This window comes from Coenobita brevimanus, chromosome 40 (assembly GCF_032717465.1).
Source record: "Coenobita brevimanus isolate Jiangsu-jjx chromosome 40, ASM3271746v2, whole genome shotgun sequence".
Taxonomy (NCBI): domain Eukaryota; kingdom Metazoa; phylum Arthropoda; class Malacostraca; order Decapoda; family Coenobitidae; genus Coenobita; species Coenobita brevimanus.
This window is the reverse complement of record NC_136993.1, coordinates 6,849,868-6,868,514: the sequence shown is the minus strand read 5'-3', so window position 1 is coordinate 6,868,514 and position 18,647 is coordinate 6,849,868. Positions and strand designations below refer to the sequence as shown.

Below are 18,647 nucleotides of genomic sequence, written 5' to 3'. Positions count from 1 at the left end.
TTCGGGTGGCCACAAACAAATCGCCTCCAAGTCGCCCTGTCCCCCACCATTTCACTGCCCTGCTCCCAACTCACACACCCCTCTCTCATATTTTTTTTTTTTTTTATGCGAGGAAGAAGGAACCAAAGGCCATGAGCCCGCAGTAACAGTTCCCTCCAAGAGAAAAACAAAATACAATAGAGAGCGAAATTCAAGATCCGATCATTTTGAGATGCCTGGACACACTGCGTTTGAAAGACTGGAGATCATAGGCAGGAGGAAATACAGACAGAGGGAGACAGTTCCAGAGCTGACCTGTTGCATGAATGAAAGACTGGGAGTAACGGTTAACTCTTGCATTAGAGAGTTGGACAGAAAAGGGATGAGAGTTTGCTGCCAGACGGGTGCTACGCGCCCGTCGTAGAGGTGGAGGAATGCAAGCAGACAGTTCAGAGGAGCAGTGACCATTAAAGTAGCGATAGAAAAGAGATAAAGATGCAACAGTGCGGCGAAGAGACAGAGGTTGAAGGGAGTCAGTAGGAGGAGAGTTAATGAGACGAAAAGCCTTTGACTCCACCCTATTGAGAAGAGCTGTATGTGGGGAGCCTCCCCACACATGAGAGTTGTACTCCACACAGGGGCGGATAAAACCCCTGTATAGAGTCAACAATTGTGCAGGGGTGAAGAAAGAGCGGAGTCGGCTTTTACCCAATCTCTTGGAAGCAGATTTTACAAGAGATGTAATATGATCTTTCCAAGATAAGTCCCGAGTAAATGAAACCCCAAGCATGTTCAAGGATGATGCAGGATTAATCTGAATATTATTAAACATTAGTGGGTATACCTGTGGAAGATTTTGTCGGGTTGATAGGTGTAAGAACTGAGTCTTAGAAGCATTAAAGACAATCATATTATTTTTACCCCAGTCAGAGATATGAGCCAAGTCAGACATTAGGTGTGCCATAGCCTCATCCCTTGTTTCATGAAGTAACTGTTGAGATGGGCGTTGCGGGAACCGAATGGAAAGGTGAAGGGTGGAGTCATCAGCGTATGAGTGGATAGGGTTAGATGTACAGCTTAGAAGATCATTGATGAATAAAAGGAAGAGAGTTGGTGATAGGACAGAGCCCTGAGGAACACCACTGTTGATAGATCTAGGAGAAGAACGATGGCCGTCTACGACAGCAGCTATAGAACGACCAGAAAGGAAGCTGGCGATGAAGGTACAGATAGAAGGATAGAAACCGTAGGAGGGCAGTTTGGAAATTAAAGATTTATGCCAGACTCGATCGAAAGCCTTTGAGATGTCAAGTGCAATGGCAAAGCTTTCGCCAAAGTCCCGAAAGGAGGATGACCAGGAATCTGAAAGGTAGGTGAGAAGATCGCCAGTGGAGCGTCCCTGACGGAACCCATACTGACGATCGGAAAGAAGGTTGTGATAGGAAAGATGCCTTAAAATTTTTTTATTAAGAATTGACTCGAAAACTTTTGAAATACAGGACGTTAAAGCAATTGGACGATAGTTGGAGGGTTGGGAGTGGTCACCCTTCCCTCCATCCCTCCATCTCATCCTCGGCCTCCCCCTCCCTCTTCCCCCCTCCACCTCACTCACATACACTCTCTTCGTCAGTCTTTCACCCTCCATCCTCTCCACATGGCCAAACCACCTCAGTGTGTTCCTCATAACGCTTCCTATCACATCCACATCCACACCACAACGCTCCTTTATATCCTCTTTCGTCAGCCTGTCTCTCCACGTGACTCCACAGGCTTCTCTTAAATAACTCATTTCCACTGCTCTCACTCTTGACTTGTGTCCTTCCAACAATGTCCAAGCTTCACTTCCGTACGTTAGAGTTGGTATCACAATACTGTCATGTAGTAACTTTTTCACTTCCATGCTCACTTCCCTGTTTCTTATCACTGCTTTCAAAGAACCAGCAACCTTTCTTCCCTGCTGTACCCTTTCAAGCACTTCACCCTCCAAACCTCCATCCTTACTCATCACACTACCCAAATACTTAAACGTACTCACATTTTCCAATTCCTCACCATCTAACCTCGCTGTACATTCACTAACTTCACCTCTCTCAAAGACCATCACTTTACTCTTCCCTACATTCACCTTTAGGTTCCGTTTCTTACACACTCTCTCAAACTCATCGACCAAGCCTTGCAGCTCCCCTTCGTCTTCACTCAACAACACAGTATCATCTGCAAACAACAGTACAGGGAGTTTCCAAACACTATCCTCTCTCACCAGGGCCACTCCAACATCCACTACCCTACCTTGTACCTCTTTTATTACCCCATCCATGTACAGATTGAACAACCATGGAGACATGACACATCCCTGTTTCAAACCAACATTCAAAGAGAAATATATATATATATATATATATATATATATATATATATATATATATATATATATATATATATATATATTGATAGTGAGATAGAGAGAGAGAGAGAGAGAGAGAGAGAGAGAGAGAGAGAGAGAGAGAGAGAAAGAGAGACAGACAGACAGACAGATAAAGCTAATTAATCACTTCCGATACCATGGGGAAAGCAGCTTAGTAGTTAATAATTCTTCCTGCAAGAAGATTCAATCGTGCAGTAAATATTATAGTGAACTACACACACACACACACACACTGTCTATCTACTATCTATTTATATTTATTTAAAGTATGCTTAAAAGCCTACTCTTTCCCCTCTCACCTGAGGCCATTATCTCCCCAAGGTTGTCTCATCACCAGCTCACGGCGCAGCTCCTTTTTGACCTCGGCATGACGTTCAGTGAAGAACTTTTCTCCTCTGACGAGACCTTCAACCTCACCCAGGAAAGCCCGGGGACCAAAGTTACCACCTGCATCCGGATAAATTAGATTATCACCATTTTCTCAGATTTCATGAAATTAAGCACGTGATCTTATATCTTCGCACACTGTTTAAACCACTGTTTGTTCAGAGGTAAATTTACCATCACTTCAATTTTGTGTAAAACTTTATGTATATTTTATGTCTGCCCGCAAAAGTGCCAGGGGCAGTGGGGACGGTGTACTTGCTTCGGGTTCTCCACCTGTCTGTTAGTAGGGTTATGGAACTTGTCAAAATACACGTTTGATAGCCGCACTCACCCATACACTATTGTAAAGGGAAAGGAATAATTATTTATAGGCAAAAAGGATGGGCAGACACCCAGGGAACCACCTTCTATAATCTCTTACCCATATGAAAGTCAATTAATGTGCAATATCTCCTGTGGTTACGTAAAAACTATTGCACTGTCACCCTGGTGGCTTTCTCACCCGTGGGATTTGGCCATCGAAGTTTTACTCTGTTCAAAATGTGCATGGGGAAAATGTTGCCAGTATGCAAGATTTCATGTTCCTAAGACAAAAACCTTATTGTGCATAATGGTTTTGACCACGACTCTTTGCTTCCACCCGTCATGAGTAGGTGACAGTTACGGGTCCCACCCTGCCGAAAAACGTGGCTTCGCTGAAGATGTACTATTGTTAAAAATTTCCATGTTCTTAGGTAAGGAAAACTACGACATTTTCACCATAATAGCCATATCCCCCCCCTCATCATTCATTGTCATTGTGGATCCCAGCTTGCCTATTATATGCCCGGGATATCACCTACATATATGGCAATGTTTCTGTTCAGTTGTAAAAACAAGTTACATGAATAATGGCTGCTGCAGGCCGTCCTCATCCCTGTCAGGCGACCCTCGATTGCTCATCCCCTTCTAACACATGACCTGATGATCTCTATCTATCTGCTGCCAGACACCTCAGTATAGTAAGGTGTGACCACAAACAAATCGCCTTCATGTCGCCCTGTCCCCCACCATTTCACTGCCCTCTCCCCAGCTCACACACCCAGTTTCTTGTACATTCTTCCAAACTCATTCACCAACTCTTGCAGTTCCCCTTCGTCTTCACATAACAATACAGTATCATCTGCAATCAACAGTACAGGGAGTTTCCAAACGTTGCCCTCAATCATTAAAGCCACCCCAACATCGACTGCCCTACCTTGTATCTCTTGTATAACCCCATCCATACACAGACTGAACAACCATGGGGATATGACACATCCCTGTTTCAATTCAACATTCAAAAGGAAAAATTCACCCAATTCCCTATCCACACGCACTACAGCCTTAGCCTCCTCATACATACTCCTCACGGCATTCAACTTCCCATATGATCTACTCCATACATTCTTAAACTCCACAGTCCTTGTCTACCCACCCTGTCATATGCTTTCTCCAAATCCATGAATGCCGCATACAACTTCTTTCCCTTTAGAGGAAAAGTTTAGTGGAATAGTTTGTACAGAAGAGAAAGAAGTTGCACAACTCACTGGATATATATATATATATATATATATATATATATATATATATATATATATATATATATATATATATATATATATATATATATGTGTGTGTGTGTGTGTGTGTGTGTGTGTGTGTGTGTGTAAAACATTACTGCCAAGAATGCATGTTTAGCCTCAGACGTCAATTGGGAATGTCTTTCCTCAACAGAATGGAGGCTGTAAAAATCAGGTATAAGTAAAGGAAATTTGATAAGGAGCTGGCGTCTATCGTCCTCATTATGCACCGTGATCTCGTAAGGTATATAAAATATTCTGGAGGCAGTGATAATGAAATATCAATGTGTTAACTGAATGGAACAGATGAGACCATCAGTGTAGTAATTTTATGATGATCATACAGGAGTACTTTAGAGCCAATTGAGGATATTCACCGTTAGGTCATGTTTCTTTGGTTAGGTTCTTGAAAGTTTGAGAAACGTTAAGCAGAAGCCACAACACGATTTCACCAACGAAGCTATGCGTATCTAATGCGTTCTTATCTCATTTGTTCTATGTTTTTCCTATCAGAAATCATTAGCTTTCCAGTTATACTACCCTTTAACTGAAGAGAACTGGTTGTGGGAGAACGAGTGGTTTGCAATATTAATCTTTATAAAATCTAGCAAAAGCATAAAAACATTAGAAGTACTATTGCACTGCTGAAATAACAAATTTCCTGGCACTTGTGACAGGATGTTTAGGTACTAACCTGCCCAGACCCCATTCAACCTAACCTAGACCGGACAGTCACACAAGAGATTGGAAGAAGGCCGCTAAAGGAAGAGCGGGTGGAGGTGAGGAGCAGAAGGAGGAGGTAAGTGACAGCGGGAGAAGGTAAGCACACGTAACTTAGTACATTAAATAGTAACTTTTTTTCTTGCAACAGAAGTGTTATAGAAGGAAAGCGATTTAAATAATCAGTGATTCAAAATCCTTGAAAAGCAGTTGTGGCTTCATCTAACCATTATCCTGAGACACACTCGGGACCTCATACTGAAGGTCAGATAAATGGTGGAAGGATTCTCAGGTCAGATGAACCCTTTTATTCTGCTAGGTCCTATACTGCATACAGAATAATAATCTCATGAGGACACAAAATGTAAATGTAGCTGTAGGGAAGGCTTCATGAGGACTGTTTTTAATGCTTTTGATATGGAGGTCAATCAGAGGGTGAAAGAATAGTGTTGGAAAGTGGTTAAATAAAAAAAATATATATATTCTTACAATTATGGTGTTTACGTAAACTGCTTTTCCGAGAGGGTAAAATATCACCAGGCGGTGGCATGCAGAAATCAGACATGTTGCGACAAGATTGAATGGATACTACTGAGCAGAAATTTTCTTTTCACTCGTAGTGTCATTAATGTGCTTCTTCCATAAAATTATAGTCACACACATGTGTGATGGAAACAGTGTAACAATGTGTACAAGACTCAAACTAACCTGCAAAGCTCCCGCCATGATTTGTGGGGTCCCACACAGGTCCATACTTCAAGTTCACCCAGTACCTGCATCACACCAACACCCGACACATTATCCTCTAACTACGACTGGCGTAGCAGCCGTCATATATATATATATATATATATATATATATATATATATATATATATATATATATATATATATATATTAGCAATACTTTCGTGCTGTGGGAAGCGGAATCTAATGATGGCCAGCAAAACCAGAGTGATGATGTACATGATTTATTATTGGTGACGTTTCGGTTTCATAACACAAACCATCTTCAGACCTAAAACAAAAATAAAAACACACAAAAAATAGAAAATAAGCCAATATATAATTTTATCATCTTCCACAGAATAAAATAACAGGGAACAGAGCAGGTCATTGTTTTAGGTCTGAAGATGGTTTGTGTTATGAAACCGAAAGTCACCAATAATAAATCATGTACATCATCACTCTGGTTTTGCTGGCCATCATTATATATATATATATATATATATATATATATATATATATATATATATATATATATATATATATATATATATACACACACTACAGTATATAACATATATATAATACCATATTACATATACTGCGTACCAAAATACCACATGAAACTTCAAAATTATTACATCACTTGACAATAAATGGGATTATGATAATAGTTAGTATTACAGTATAGAATACATCCGAATCCCTTTATAATGAAAAAAAAATGTGCAAATACACTGATAAAAGATTATATATAGATATATTTCGAGGCATGTTTTATTAATGTTAATATTATGTATAGTAGGATACATGATGGTTCCTTTAAGTGACTATTGTCTGACTACTCATAAGTGTTATTAAATTTCACAAAATGAGCATAGCATACAATGAATGGGGAATACTTCATAGTAATGTCTCGTAAATGTTACAGTTAAGCTGTCTATGTTGTTCAGAAAATTAGGGAGATTTATTTATGCTTTTCTTGGTTATGTCTTCGAATGTCTTAATTCTTCTACCATTGTGACTGGCCGAAAACTTGTTTACTATTTCATGCAGATATTTTTGGTTATTGTTTGTTCCGTTGATAGTGAGTGGGTGGGCGTCTGGGTGGGCGTCAGCGATTTCAGTGGGGGCGTACCACCCCTACGCCCCCCGGTACCTAAGCTACGGCTACCTACATTCTATACTCAACAACACACACACACACACACACACACACACACACACACACACACACACACACACACACACACACACACACAACTACATATATGCATTTTAAACATTAACCATACTTGCCAGTCATTTCATGAAAACTAATTCTATCTATCTATCTATTGCCAGACGCCTTAATCCCTTACGGGGTGGCCACAAACAAATCGCCTCCACGTCGCCCTGTCCCCCACCATTTCACTGCTCTGCTCCCAACTCACACCCCCCTCTCTCATATACCTCACCACTCCATCCCTCCACCTCATCCTCGGCCTCCCCCCCTCCCTCTCCCCCCTCCACCTCACTCACATACACTCTCCTCGTCAGTCTCTCACCCTCCATCCTCTCCACAAGGCCAAACCACCTCAGTGTGTTCCTCCTAACGCGCCTTATCATATCCACATCCACACCACAGCGCTCCTTTATATCCTCATTTGTCAGCCTGTCTCTCCATGTGACTCCACAGGCCCCTCTCAGATAACTCATTTCCACTGTTCTTACTTTTGACCTCTGCCCTTCCGACAATATCCAAGCTTCACTTTCATAAGTTAGAGTTGGTATCACAATATTATCACGTAGTAACTTTTTAACTTCCATGCTCACTTCCCTCTTCCTTTTCACTGCTTTCAAGGAACCAGCAACCTTTCTTCCTTGTTGTACACTTTCAAGCACTTCACCCTCCAAACTTCCATCCTTACTCATCACGCTCCTCAAGTACTTAAACGTACTCACATTTTCCATTTCCTCACCATCCAACCTCACTCTAAATTCACTAACTTCACTTCTCTCAAAGACCATAACTTTACTCTTCCCAACATTCATCTTTAGACTCCGTTCCTTACACACTCTCCCAAACTCATCCACCAAGTCTTGCAGCTCCCCTTCGTCTTCACTTAACAACACAGTATCATCTGGAAACAACAGGACAGGGAGTTTCCAAACACTGCCCTCTCTCAATAGGGCCACTCCAACATCCACTGCCCTACCTTGCACCTCTTTTATTACTCCATCCATGTACAGATTGAACAACCATGGAGACATGACACATCCCTGTTTCAACTCAACCTTCAAAGAGAAAAATTCATTCAGTTCACCATCCACACGCACTGCAGCCTTCGCACCATCATACATACTCTTCACAGCATTCAACAACTTCCCATCTACTCCATATATTCTTAATACTTTCCACAATCCTTGTCTATCCACCCTCTCACATGCTTTCTCCAAATCCATGGAGGCCGCATACAACTTCTTTCCCTTCTCTAGAAACTTTTCCACTAAAGATCTAAGAATGAATATCTGATCTACACAACCTCTTCCCTTCCTAAAGCCTCCCTGTTCTTTTCCAACTAATTCCTCTGTTATTTCTCTAACTCTGTCAATTATTAATTTTCGAATATATTTGTCTGCTTTGATTAATACCAGTTGTAGGTCTCTTTGTTGGATATAACTGTCTTACATTACCAAGAAAATTCAATCTTGGTGAGCTGGAATCATTTCAGAATATAAGCAAGATTATATTTTTAATGGTATACTTGAAGAGCTAATGATTACTTTTAACTGAAAACATTTTATATAAAGCAAAATATAGTACTAATGTGGAACTGAATCTATGGCACAGTTAAAGGGCTTCACGAACGTGTAAAGGAACTTCCTGTGAGTGAAACTCAAAGGAGTTATTAATATTAGTATGTGATATGCATTTTTTTATGTTTAAATGTTATGGCAGCTTTAAGCTGCCATAACATTTGAACATTAAAGTAAAACATACACACATATATCAAACACAGGAACATGAGACGGTCACTGCAGTAGGCCGGTTGCCACATTCTAGGCAGTTTGTCAAAGGGTATTACTAATATTTAAGATGCGAGAGGGATGTCTGTTGAGCAAGGAAGAGTGGCTGTACGTGACAGAAATAAATGGAGAGAAATTGTGAATGAATAAGTGATGACGCAGCCCTGAGGGGATATTCTCCCGCATTTGGTCTCATCAGCTAGTCAGGTCAGGTGCGGGTAAGGGGATGGGTCTGTTATGATGTGGCAGGGGTAAACCAGTTCTGCTGTCGGGCCCTGCTGCGGATGTCACTGATTGCATTGCGCAGTTGACCCTTGTGCGGTGTGGTGCGGTGAGGATCTGTCCGTTCTCTCCTTTGGGGCTAAGATGCGAATGAATGTGTTTGAATGGATGAGTAAATGGGGAGTGTGTCGTCCTGTCTCGGCTACCTCCCTTTCCTTGGGGGAAGCAGCCTAGGTATATAGATAGATAGATAAAAGAAGAAGATGAAGGTAGCAGAGAAGAAGTCACTCATCCGCCCACCAAACTCCCCATTCGCGTCTGCCAAAAAAAATGTGACAAGAAACAACATGCGATATAGAAAAAAAAAAAAAAAGAAGGGGAGAATATTCTACGAAACGTATCTTATAATAAAGAAAAATAATTTTAATGACATGAATGAATTTTCTGTCTAATCCAGTCCAGACATAAGGCTGTCTTGCATGCTCTTATTTAGAATAAAAGCTACGACGTCGCTGGGTAAAATTGGCTCATTCACGACGCAATAACCAGACCATTTTTCCAGCTTTTCCCTTACGCACAAACCAGACAGAGCAGTATTTGTTGGAGACCATTTTCTGTGTGTGTGTGTGTGTGTGTGTGTGTGTGTGTGTGTGTGTGTGTGTGTGTGTGTGTGTCTTCTTACCAAATTGTATCTTTACAGGAATGAGTCAAGCTCGTACTGTCCCGTGTCTTAAACCATTTTTATCGTTTTTTTAATCCTTAAATTTATGAATTGTTTTGGCACATACTGTTTCATTCGTTAATGCATTCCACTGATCAATTGCCCTATTTGGGAAACTAAATATCCTTTCGTCCTTATTGCCTCTCTTTTTATGCAGTTTTTTGCAGTGTCCTCTTGCTGATGCATCCCCATAGGTTATGTAATAATTTATGTTTATTTTCTCCTTCCCTGATATGCATTTATATCGTACAATCATGTCTCCTCTTTTCCTTCTCTCCTACAGTGTAGGTAGATTCAATTTTTCTAGTTTTTCTTCGTAGCTTAGATCCCTTAAGCTTGTTATGCATCTTGTAGAGGCCATTTCAGTCTTATCTGTGTGTTTTTTGAGATAAGGACTCCAGACTACTGACGCATACTCCAGGTTTGGTCTGATGAATGATGTTATTATCTTTCTTAGCATGTCTTCATTTATGTATGTGAATGCTATTCTCATATTTGCAAGCAGTGTATACATGTTCCGTACCTTCTCACTGATGTGGTCAGCCGGAGATAGTCTGTTATTGAAAATCACTCCTAGGTCCTTCTCTTTTTCTGATGTGTTTAGGGTTTTACTTCCTAACTTATAATTCCAATCAGGTCTTTTTCCACTTTCACCAAACTTGATTGCATGACACTTGTCCACACTGAATTCCATTTGCCATGTATTGCTTCATTCATTAAGTTTATTTAATTCTTCTTGTAGCTCTTTACAAGAGTCTATGTCAGTAATTCTGCTTTGTATTTTTGCATCATCAGCAAACATATTTGGATAGCTTTCATTTCCAGTGTTACTGTCTATATTAATTATATACACTAAAAACATAAGTGGTGCCACTACTGAACCCTGTGGAACTCCGCTAGTCATTTCCCTCCATGACGAGTAATTTCCCCTTAGTACTCTTCACTTTTTTTTTTTTTTTTTTTTTTTTTTTTTGAGAAAATCGCATCCAACATTACAGTTTGCCTCGGATTCCTCCTTGATGGTACAGTTTCCATAAGAGTCTTTGGTGCAGTACTCTGTCAAATGCTTTCTTGAAATCTAAATAGATACTGTCCCCATCCTTCTCTGTTCTGTTATGTTTCTGTTACTCAAGCATAGTAGCTTAAATTAGTAACACATGATTTTCCCTTCCTGAAACAAAACTGTCTTTTTGTTATCATACTGTGTTCTTCTAGATGATTTACCAAAACTTTTCTTATCAGCTTTTCTAATACCTTGCTTACAACACTGGTTCGTGATACTGGTCGGTAGTTGAGTGGATTTTGTCTATTTCCTTTCTTTAATAAGGGAACAATGTTTGCTTTCTTCCAAATATCAGGTAGTTTACTTTGTCCCAAGGATTCCTTGAAAATTAAAGATAATGGTTTACTTAACTCCTTTGCACATTCATGTAGCACCCAACATGAAATTTCATCAGGACCATTTGCTTTTCCTTTGTCTAATTTATTAACTCCTCCTGTAGGCTATTTCTTTTTCTGATATTTGTATATCTGGTAGTATGTGTGGGCATGCATGTTCCATATAATCCCTCTCAAAATTATTTTCTTCTGTAAAAACTGATTGGAAATTCTTATTTAGTGCTTCACAAATATCTTTCTCTTGTGTGTAGGTGATCCCCTCATCTGTAATGGATTGTATTTTATCTTTCACTTTGGCTTTGCTTCTGATGTAGCTGTAAAATAGCTTCGGTTGATCACTTTATTTATTTACGATGTCCTCCTCAAACTGTTTTTGAGCTTCCCTACTTATTCTTGTATAATCGTTTCGTGTCTGTTTATAGTTGTTATATGGCCTTTCACTATTGTGTCTTCTGTATCTGTTCCACAACAAATCTCTTTTTGCTTTTGATTTTTTACATTCTTTATTAAACCATTTCTTTATTTTCTTTTCTGCTTCTTTGTCCTGTGGGATTTACTTCTGGATTCCTATTTCATAAAGTTCACAGAATTTTCTCTATATAACATTTAAATCTTGTCCTCTAAGCTCTTTTTCGCAATCTGTTTCTAAGAAATTTTTTTTTTTAGGTCTTGATAGTTGCCCTTTTTGTAGTTAAGGCTCTGTAACTTTCATTACTATTCACTATGTCATATGCCATCCTGAAGTTGTAATTTAATACTGTGTGTGTGTGTGTGTGTGCGTGTTTGTGTGTGTGTGTTGCCCTTTCTACTGGAAATTAATGCCTTATCAGTACTGTACTTTTTGCCTCTAATTCACTTCGGTTCAAACATCTCAGTTAGGTTGCATCTAACTCCAAGCCATTCTAGTGAGCGTAAATGTATTATTTTACAATTTGTCTCTATAATTATGAAAGTTTCCATATGCCATGTATAATATATCTCATTTTTCTCTTTCCACTAAATGGTTTTAATAAAATGAATACCTATGTCTTCCTTTTTTATTCTCTGACAATGATATTTTTTTCTGTCTGGTATTCAGATAATTTAATGTTTCAAGTCTTTTATTCTTACTTGTATCAGAATCAGTTTCCGTCTTACTGACTGAAACCATTACTTCTTAATCTTATATTACATTAAATAAACTTCTATTTGAATACTAGTTTTGAAGATAGCCGTGAATAATTATTCCACACAGTTGAAGTTAGTTGTTTCCTTCCTCCTGGGCATAGCTGGCACTCTCCTTCATTACAAGTAATATTACGGCTGCAGAGGAAGGATGGGGTGTCATATGAGAGGTATAAGGAAAAGAGGAGTAGGACGAGAAGGGCTGTGCATGATGCTAAAGTGGCAGCAGATGAGAGGTGGGGTAGGCAGTTGACTGAGGACTTTCGACAAAATAAGAAAATGTTTTGGAAGGTGAAAAGGGTACGAAAGGAAGAGTCTGGGAAGGAAGAATGGGTAAAAGCAGAGGATGGAAGGATGTTAACTAAGATGGATGCAGTAAGGAAGACAGGGGTGGAGTATTTCGAAAAATTGTTAAATGTAGAGGAGGAAAGGGAGGCTGAGATTGTGGCAGATGGATGGGTGCAAGGATTAAATGTGTTGGGAGAGTTGAATGATTCTTTGATCTACGAAAGAGGAAGTGCAGGAGGCAATAAAGGAGATGATAACAGGGAAAGCTGCAGATATGGATGGGTGTGCTGTGGAATGCCTGAAGGGTGGTGGAGAGACTATTGTTGACTGGTTAGTAAGATCGTTGAATGTGTGCTTTGTGAAAGGTATGGTGCCAGCTGACTGGGCAAGTGCTTGTGTAGTCCCGTTGCATAAAGATAAGGGTGATAAGTATGAATGTACTAGCTGTAGGGGTATAGGTCTGTTGAGTGTTGTAGGTAAGGTGTATGGTAGAGTGTTAAGAGAGTTAGAGAGGGTAAAGAGGAAGTGATTGGTAATGAGTAGTATGGCTTTCGGAGAGGGACGGGATTTTTTTTTTTTTTTTTATGCGAGGAAGAAGGAACCAAAGGCCATGAGCCCGCAGTGGATCAGGTGTTTGCCGTGAGACATGTGTGTGAAAGTATTTAGCAAAAGGTAAAGATGTATTTTGGGCATTCATGGACTTGCAGAAAGCGTATGATAGAACTGATTGGGAGGCTTTGTGGACTGTTGAAGATTGTATGGACTTGATGGTAGGTTACTAAAATTAGTGAAAATTTTTTATGTAAATAGTAGAGCGTACGTAAGAGTGGGAAATACTGTGAGTAATTGGTTTCCCGTGAGAGTGGGGCTGCAGCAGGGATATGTGATGTCACTTTTGTTGTTTAATAGTTATATGGATGGTGTTGTAAGGGAGGTGAATGCAAGAGTGTTAGGTAAAGGTCTGAGTCTGGTGAATGTTGATGGTAGAGAGTGGAATCTGATGCAGCTGCTGTTTGCAGATGATACTGCACTGATGGCTGATTCAGAGGAGAGCTTGGGACAGTTGGTAGAAGAGTTTGGAAGGGTATGTGAAAGGAGGAAATTGAAAGTAAATGAGAATAAGAGTAAAGTGATGAAGTGTACGAGGCTGGTAGACGGTAGGATGATGAATATGGTTTTGAATGGTGAGTTACTTGAGGAGGTAGAGTGTTTCAAGTATTTAGGGTCACATGTTGCTGTGGATGGAAGAATAGATGCAGAAGTGAAGTTTAGAATGAATGAAGTAGGAAAGGTGCTGGAAGGAATGAAAAAAAGTGTTTAGATGCCGTTCGCTTAGAATGAATGTAAAGAGAAGGCTGTATGAGGGTGTTGTGGTACCGACTGCATTATGAGGCTAAAACATGGAATATAGGTGTAGCAGAGAGGAAAAGTTTGAATGTAATGGAGATGAGGTGTCTGAGGAGTATGTGTGGAGTGAAACGTATGGATCGAGTGAGAAATGATGAAGTGCAAAGGAGAACTGCAGTTGTGCGGGAGATGGCTGATCAAGTTGAGCAGAGGGTGTTGCGATGGTTTGGGCATGTGGTAAGAATGGATAATGAGAGATTGGTGAAAAAGATAACTAGGGCTGATGTGAGAGGAGTAAGGTTTAGAGGAAGACCACGAATCGGATGGATGGACAGTGTGAAGAGAGCGATGGATGGAAGAGAGATGTCTGTTGAACAAGGAAGAGTGGCTGTGCGTGATAGAAATGAATGGAGAGAAATTGTGAATGAATAAATGATGATGTAGCCCTAAGGGGATATTCTTCCCCATTCGTTTGATCAGCTGATCAAGTCAGGTCTATTGTTATGTGGCAGGGGTAAACCAGCTCTGCTGTCGGGCTCTGCTGCGGATGTCACTGATTGCACTGCGCAGTTGACCTTCGTGCGGTGTGGTTCGGTGAGGATCTGTCCTTTCTTCCCTTTGGGGCTAAGATGTGAATGAATGTGTTTGAGTGAATGGGTAAATTGGGAGTGTGTCGTCCTGTCTCGGCTACCTCCTTTTCCTTAGGGGACGCAGCCTTGGTATATAGATAGATATTCTTTACAATCAGTCCTCGTGATTTAATCAGTACTTCATTTCCATAACAATGATGCCTTGCTATCTTTTGTACACCTATCATATTCTGGGCATTCTAATTACAAAGAACATAATAACAAACCGTTGCCTGTTTACATAGCTAAAACTGAGATTTCAAACCAGTTAAAATTTGTCGCATACTACTGATTCTTTTGTGGCGGATCACAGCTATCAGTTAATAATATTACAATATTCCTCCAAAAGTCTAGATTAAATATGAAGCCAGTTCCCCTGGACAACCATTCCTTGCTAATTATCCATTTTAACAATACAACAAATATTCCTGAGAGCCACTCCACCCCACTTCTCCCATTTTCCAGACTTTACCAAATATATCTTTGTACTGTTTCAAATGCGACACGTTCTCATGCATGTCAATATTATTTCTCCTCACACGGGGGCAGATAATGGGATTATCTCCATTGGCTTCCGTTATGATATCTATTCTTCCTAGAACATTTCCCACTCTAGCCTATTTGCCCTCCAAGACGAGTCTACAGCACTCTGTACAAACACTTTACCAGAAAGTCACCAAGAAGCATTACAGAAGAAAGTCCCCAAGTAACTTGAAACTGTATACACATTTTCATAAAGTGAATAAAGAAAAAATAGACGCAAAATGCACACATAAAGAAAGTGAAGAGAATCGTAGAAAGAAGCAAAACAAGTCATTCAGAAATTTAATCCCTTGTGTCCGAGTTATATTTTTGAAGCTACATTGTCAGCCTGGAGAGACCTGCAGGCTGAATGTAGTAGTAGTAGTAGTAGCAGTAGTAGTAGTTGTTGTTGTTGTTGTTTTTGTTGTTGTTGTAGTAGTAGTAGTAGTAGTAGTAGTAGTGTGTCAGAAAAAATATAACTTATAAAGACCAAGGCGAGTAAGCAAGCGGAAGACAAACCTTTGTAGGAAGTCATCGAGGAGCTTAGCTGGTATGACGTTCCTGGCCAGCACCACTCCCTCCCACATGGTTTTAGGTGTCCCTATCGAGTGGCCCCACCAGTTGCTGTCTAAAACATCATCATCATTATCATCATCATAAGGTTTTTTCATCACTCCAGGTAATGAGATCTAGAAGAACCCGGCCTTTTGATTACACCATACAAGAGTCACTAGAGAAAGGAAAGCATTAGTACAAGCTTACACACTCTAACACTGTAAACGGTACGAGTCTAATTGCAGCTCTGATTCTGACTGCCCAGTGCCACATCTGAACACTGGATTTCAACCATCGCGTCCGAGTATTTTGATTGTCATTTACAGCGAGCAAGAAATACAATGTTCATAGTTAATTTCAGAAGTAAACAGGAAATTACTGAACTCACAGTTTAATGGTCCTGTGAGAATATGATTTTGTAAGATTGGGTGGTGCTAGTGATGGGATATAGAATACTAGATCCCCTGTACTAAAATGTCCTAGTCTTACTCCCTCGCTTTCTTCTGTTGCCCGTTGTATTTTGCAATATTCATCGCAGGAAACTGCAAAAGAATCACAAGAATTACCCCGAATCATGAAAAGAGCGTTGAAAACAGGGTATTTCACATTTTCACTAAAGTCCATAGGAAGCACGTCCGGGAATGATAGGTATAATAATCAGGTGCTGGAATGAGCGAGTATCATACTCGACAACCGCTTCTTTTCTGTACAGAGAAATCCATCTGTAGCTACTCCTACAACAGGGTGTGAGTAACACTACCATCGGCTGTCTTCCAGCAGTTCTCTTTGGTCATCCGCCAGGATTTCCATCAGTCTATGGTTGCCAATTGGCATTTCCTTCAACCTTCAGACATATGCCGGCATTCAGATACTTCATAAGCTCGTAGGACATCCCCATAGGTTCTCAAAGCCTTGCAGAAAATGACTGATAACAAGAATTCTTCTAAGTGCTTGCATTCATCTTGATCGTCGTTATATTTTCCTTCACCATGTCATCCTCGTCATACTCCTCTACCACCTGTCTCATGGCATCACTTCCAGACTCCACCACTTCTTTATACTAACCAGGACGGTCTTGGTTCATAATCGTCCTCGCATCACAAACACTTATTAAGAAATAAAAACTGCTGTCAGAAGGCAAAACCTGGAAGAGAGAGAGTTTCACAGGGGTTTACCCTAATAAAATATGGATCCATTTGAATTCTGACTAGTTAATATTATCTGTTTCCCAGGCTGTCATCTGCTATTTTGTTTTTCAAGCCTTCTGCGAGCATGTAGTTCTGTCCCCAGGCTTTAGCATGTAATTTTTCGAATGACTTATGTAATTTCACCTTCGGAGCATATATATATATATATATATATATATATATATATATATATATATATATATATATATATATATATATATATATATATATATATATACAGTATATATATATATATATATATATATATATATATATATATATATATATATATGTGTGTGTGTGTGTGTGTGTGTGTGCGTGTGTGTGTGTGTGTGCTCAGTTAAAGTTGTTAAACCTTTACGATCTTATAACCTTTTTTTCAATATTCTTATTAACAACTCACCACTCTACAGTTTGTAACATTACAGGCTATACAGCAAAAGAAAAAAAAAAAATAGCGAAAACTTATCCAGTACTCTAAGCAACATACTTAATCTGTTATTTTACCTTCTCCTCTCTCCCTTGTAATCGAGTAGGTAGGCTACTGGTACCTTGTATGCGTGGAAAATATGGTCTACACACATAAGAGGCTTCCCAGCATTTCTTACTTACTAGTTGTGTGTGTGTGTGTGTGTGTGTGTGTGTGTGTGTGTGTGTATTTTGTACATTACACATGATTATTCACTTCTCCGCTGGTAATGCATCTGACACCGATGTTATGAAGTATCAGCGAAATACAACTTCCACCTCGGTAGTGAAGGAGTCCGGTTTAGAGGTGGACTAGACTTTATTTACTCTTATTTGGCCTAAACCTGCAATCCCTTCATCTGTAATTTCAGGGTGAAGCAGCAAATGAATGGCAGATTATGATGATAGTAAAAAACTGCTATGGAAGGGATAGAGCCGTAGTATTGCCTTTTTCTCCCACTTGGCTACGTGGAATGAGCAGTAAAAGAATGAAAATCTGGATCAAGATGAGGGTAGAAGGATTAGTGTCATGAGCTTTGCAGAATTCTTGATGTATTGTCGGCATTAATTAGTAGTTTTCAATTATCTGAATGTGCTGGAAACGGATGCCTTCATGTGATGGCATCAGTAAAACCAGGTGGCTCAACTGTCTGTTGTGCAAAAGCCTCTGAGCTAATTCCGAATCCCCCAAAAGGAGGAAAGTGGATAGTTTGTGAGCAGTTAAAAGCTGTAGTTCACTGGATTTACATTTCGGATGAACCTGGAATTACAACTGCTACTGAACCTGTTTAAAAAGTGGAGTCCAAGTGATAGTTTCTTAATATAACCAGTAATAACACAGTCAGGTAGAATATTATTTCATTAGTTTGGAGCCATAGCTATAATATGTCAGGTATGCCAGCAGTAGATTCTTGACACCTTAATTTCCATAAAAGCACATAAGGATGGAAATAACACTATCATTTTTCCCTTAATGTAGTTCACCAAATTTGCGGTCACTCCAAGTGGCATCATCAAGGTAGTTAGAAAAAGTCTACCAAGGATCATGAACTCATTAAATATTTAGGTACTGATTCCTATAGCTATATCAAAAATGTTTATATGTCGCAAGCTTAAGTAAATATAAGGCCGTAGTACAACGAAAAATGAAATGCCTAACTTTTATATTAAATTATAGACCTTTCACCTTAACTTGGCCCAGAAGATGCCGTGTTACAGCTTGTTTTACGAATTTCAGTGACAGAATAAAACAATACTGCAGCTCAACATCCTTTCCACACTGCTTTTTCCTGGCTAGCG

The 18,647-nt window shown here is 39.7% G+C and overlaps 1 protein-coding gene across 1 annotated transcript in view; it reads right to left on the bottom strand.

Moving 5' to 3' along the window:
• Nucleotides 1–18,647, bottom strand: part of LOC145397227 (chondroitinase-AC-like) — a 129,151-nt gene that overhangs the window by 77,892 nt on the left and 32,612 nt on the right. The window contains exons 5-7 of the mRNA XM_080270424.1: nucleotides 15,658–15,827; nucleotides 5,821–5,885; nucleotides 2,704–2,851 (exon numbers count right to left, since the gene is read on the bottom strand). Of these exons, the coding sequence (XP_080126550.1) occupies nucleotides 2,704–2,851; nucleotides 5,821–5,885; nucleotides 15,658–15,827 (383 nt within the window). The remainder of the gene's footprint in view (nucleotides 1–2,703; nucleotides 2,852–5,820; nucleotides 5,886–15,657; nucleotides 15,828–18,647) is intronic.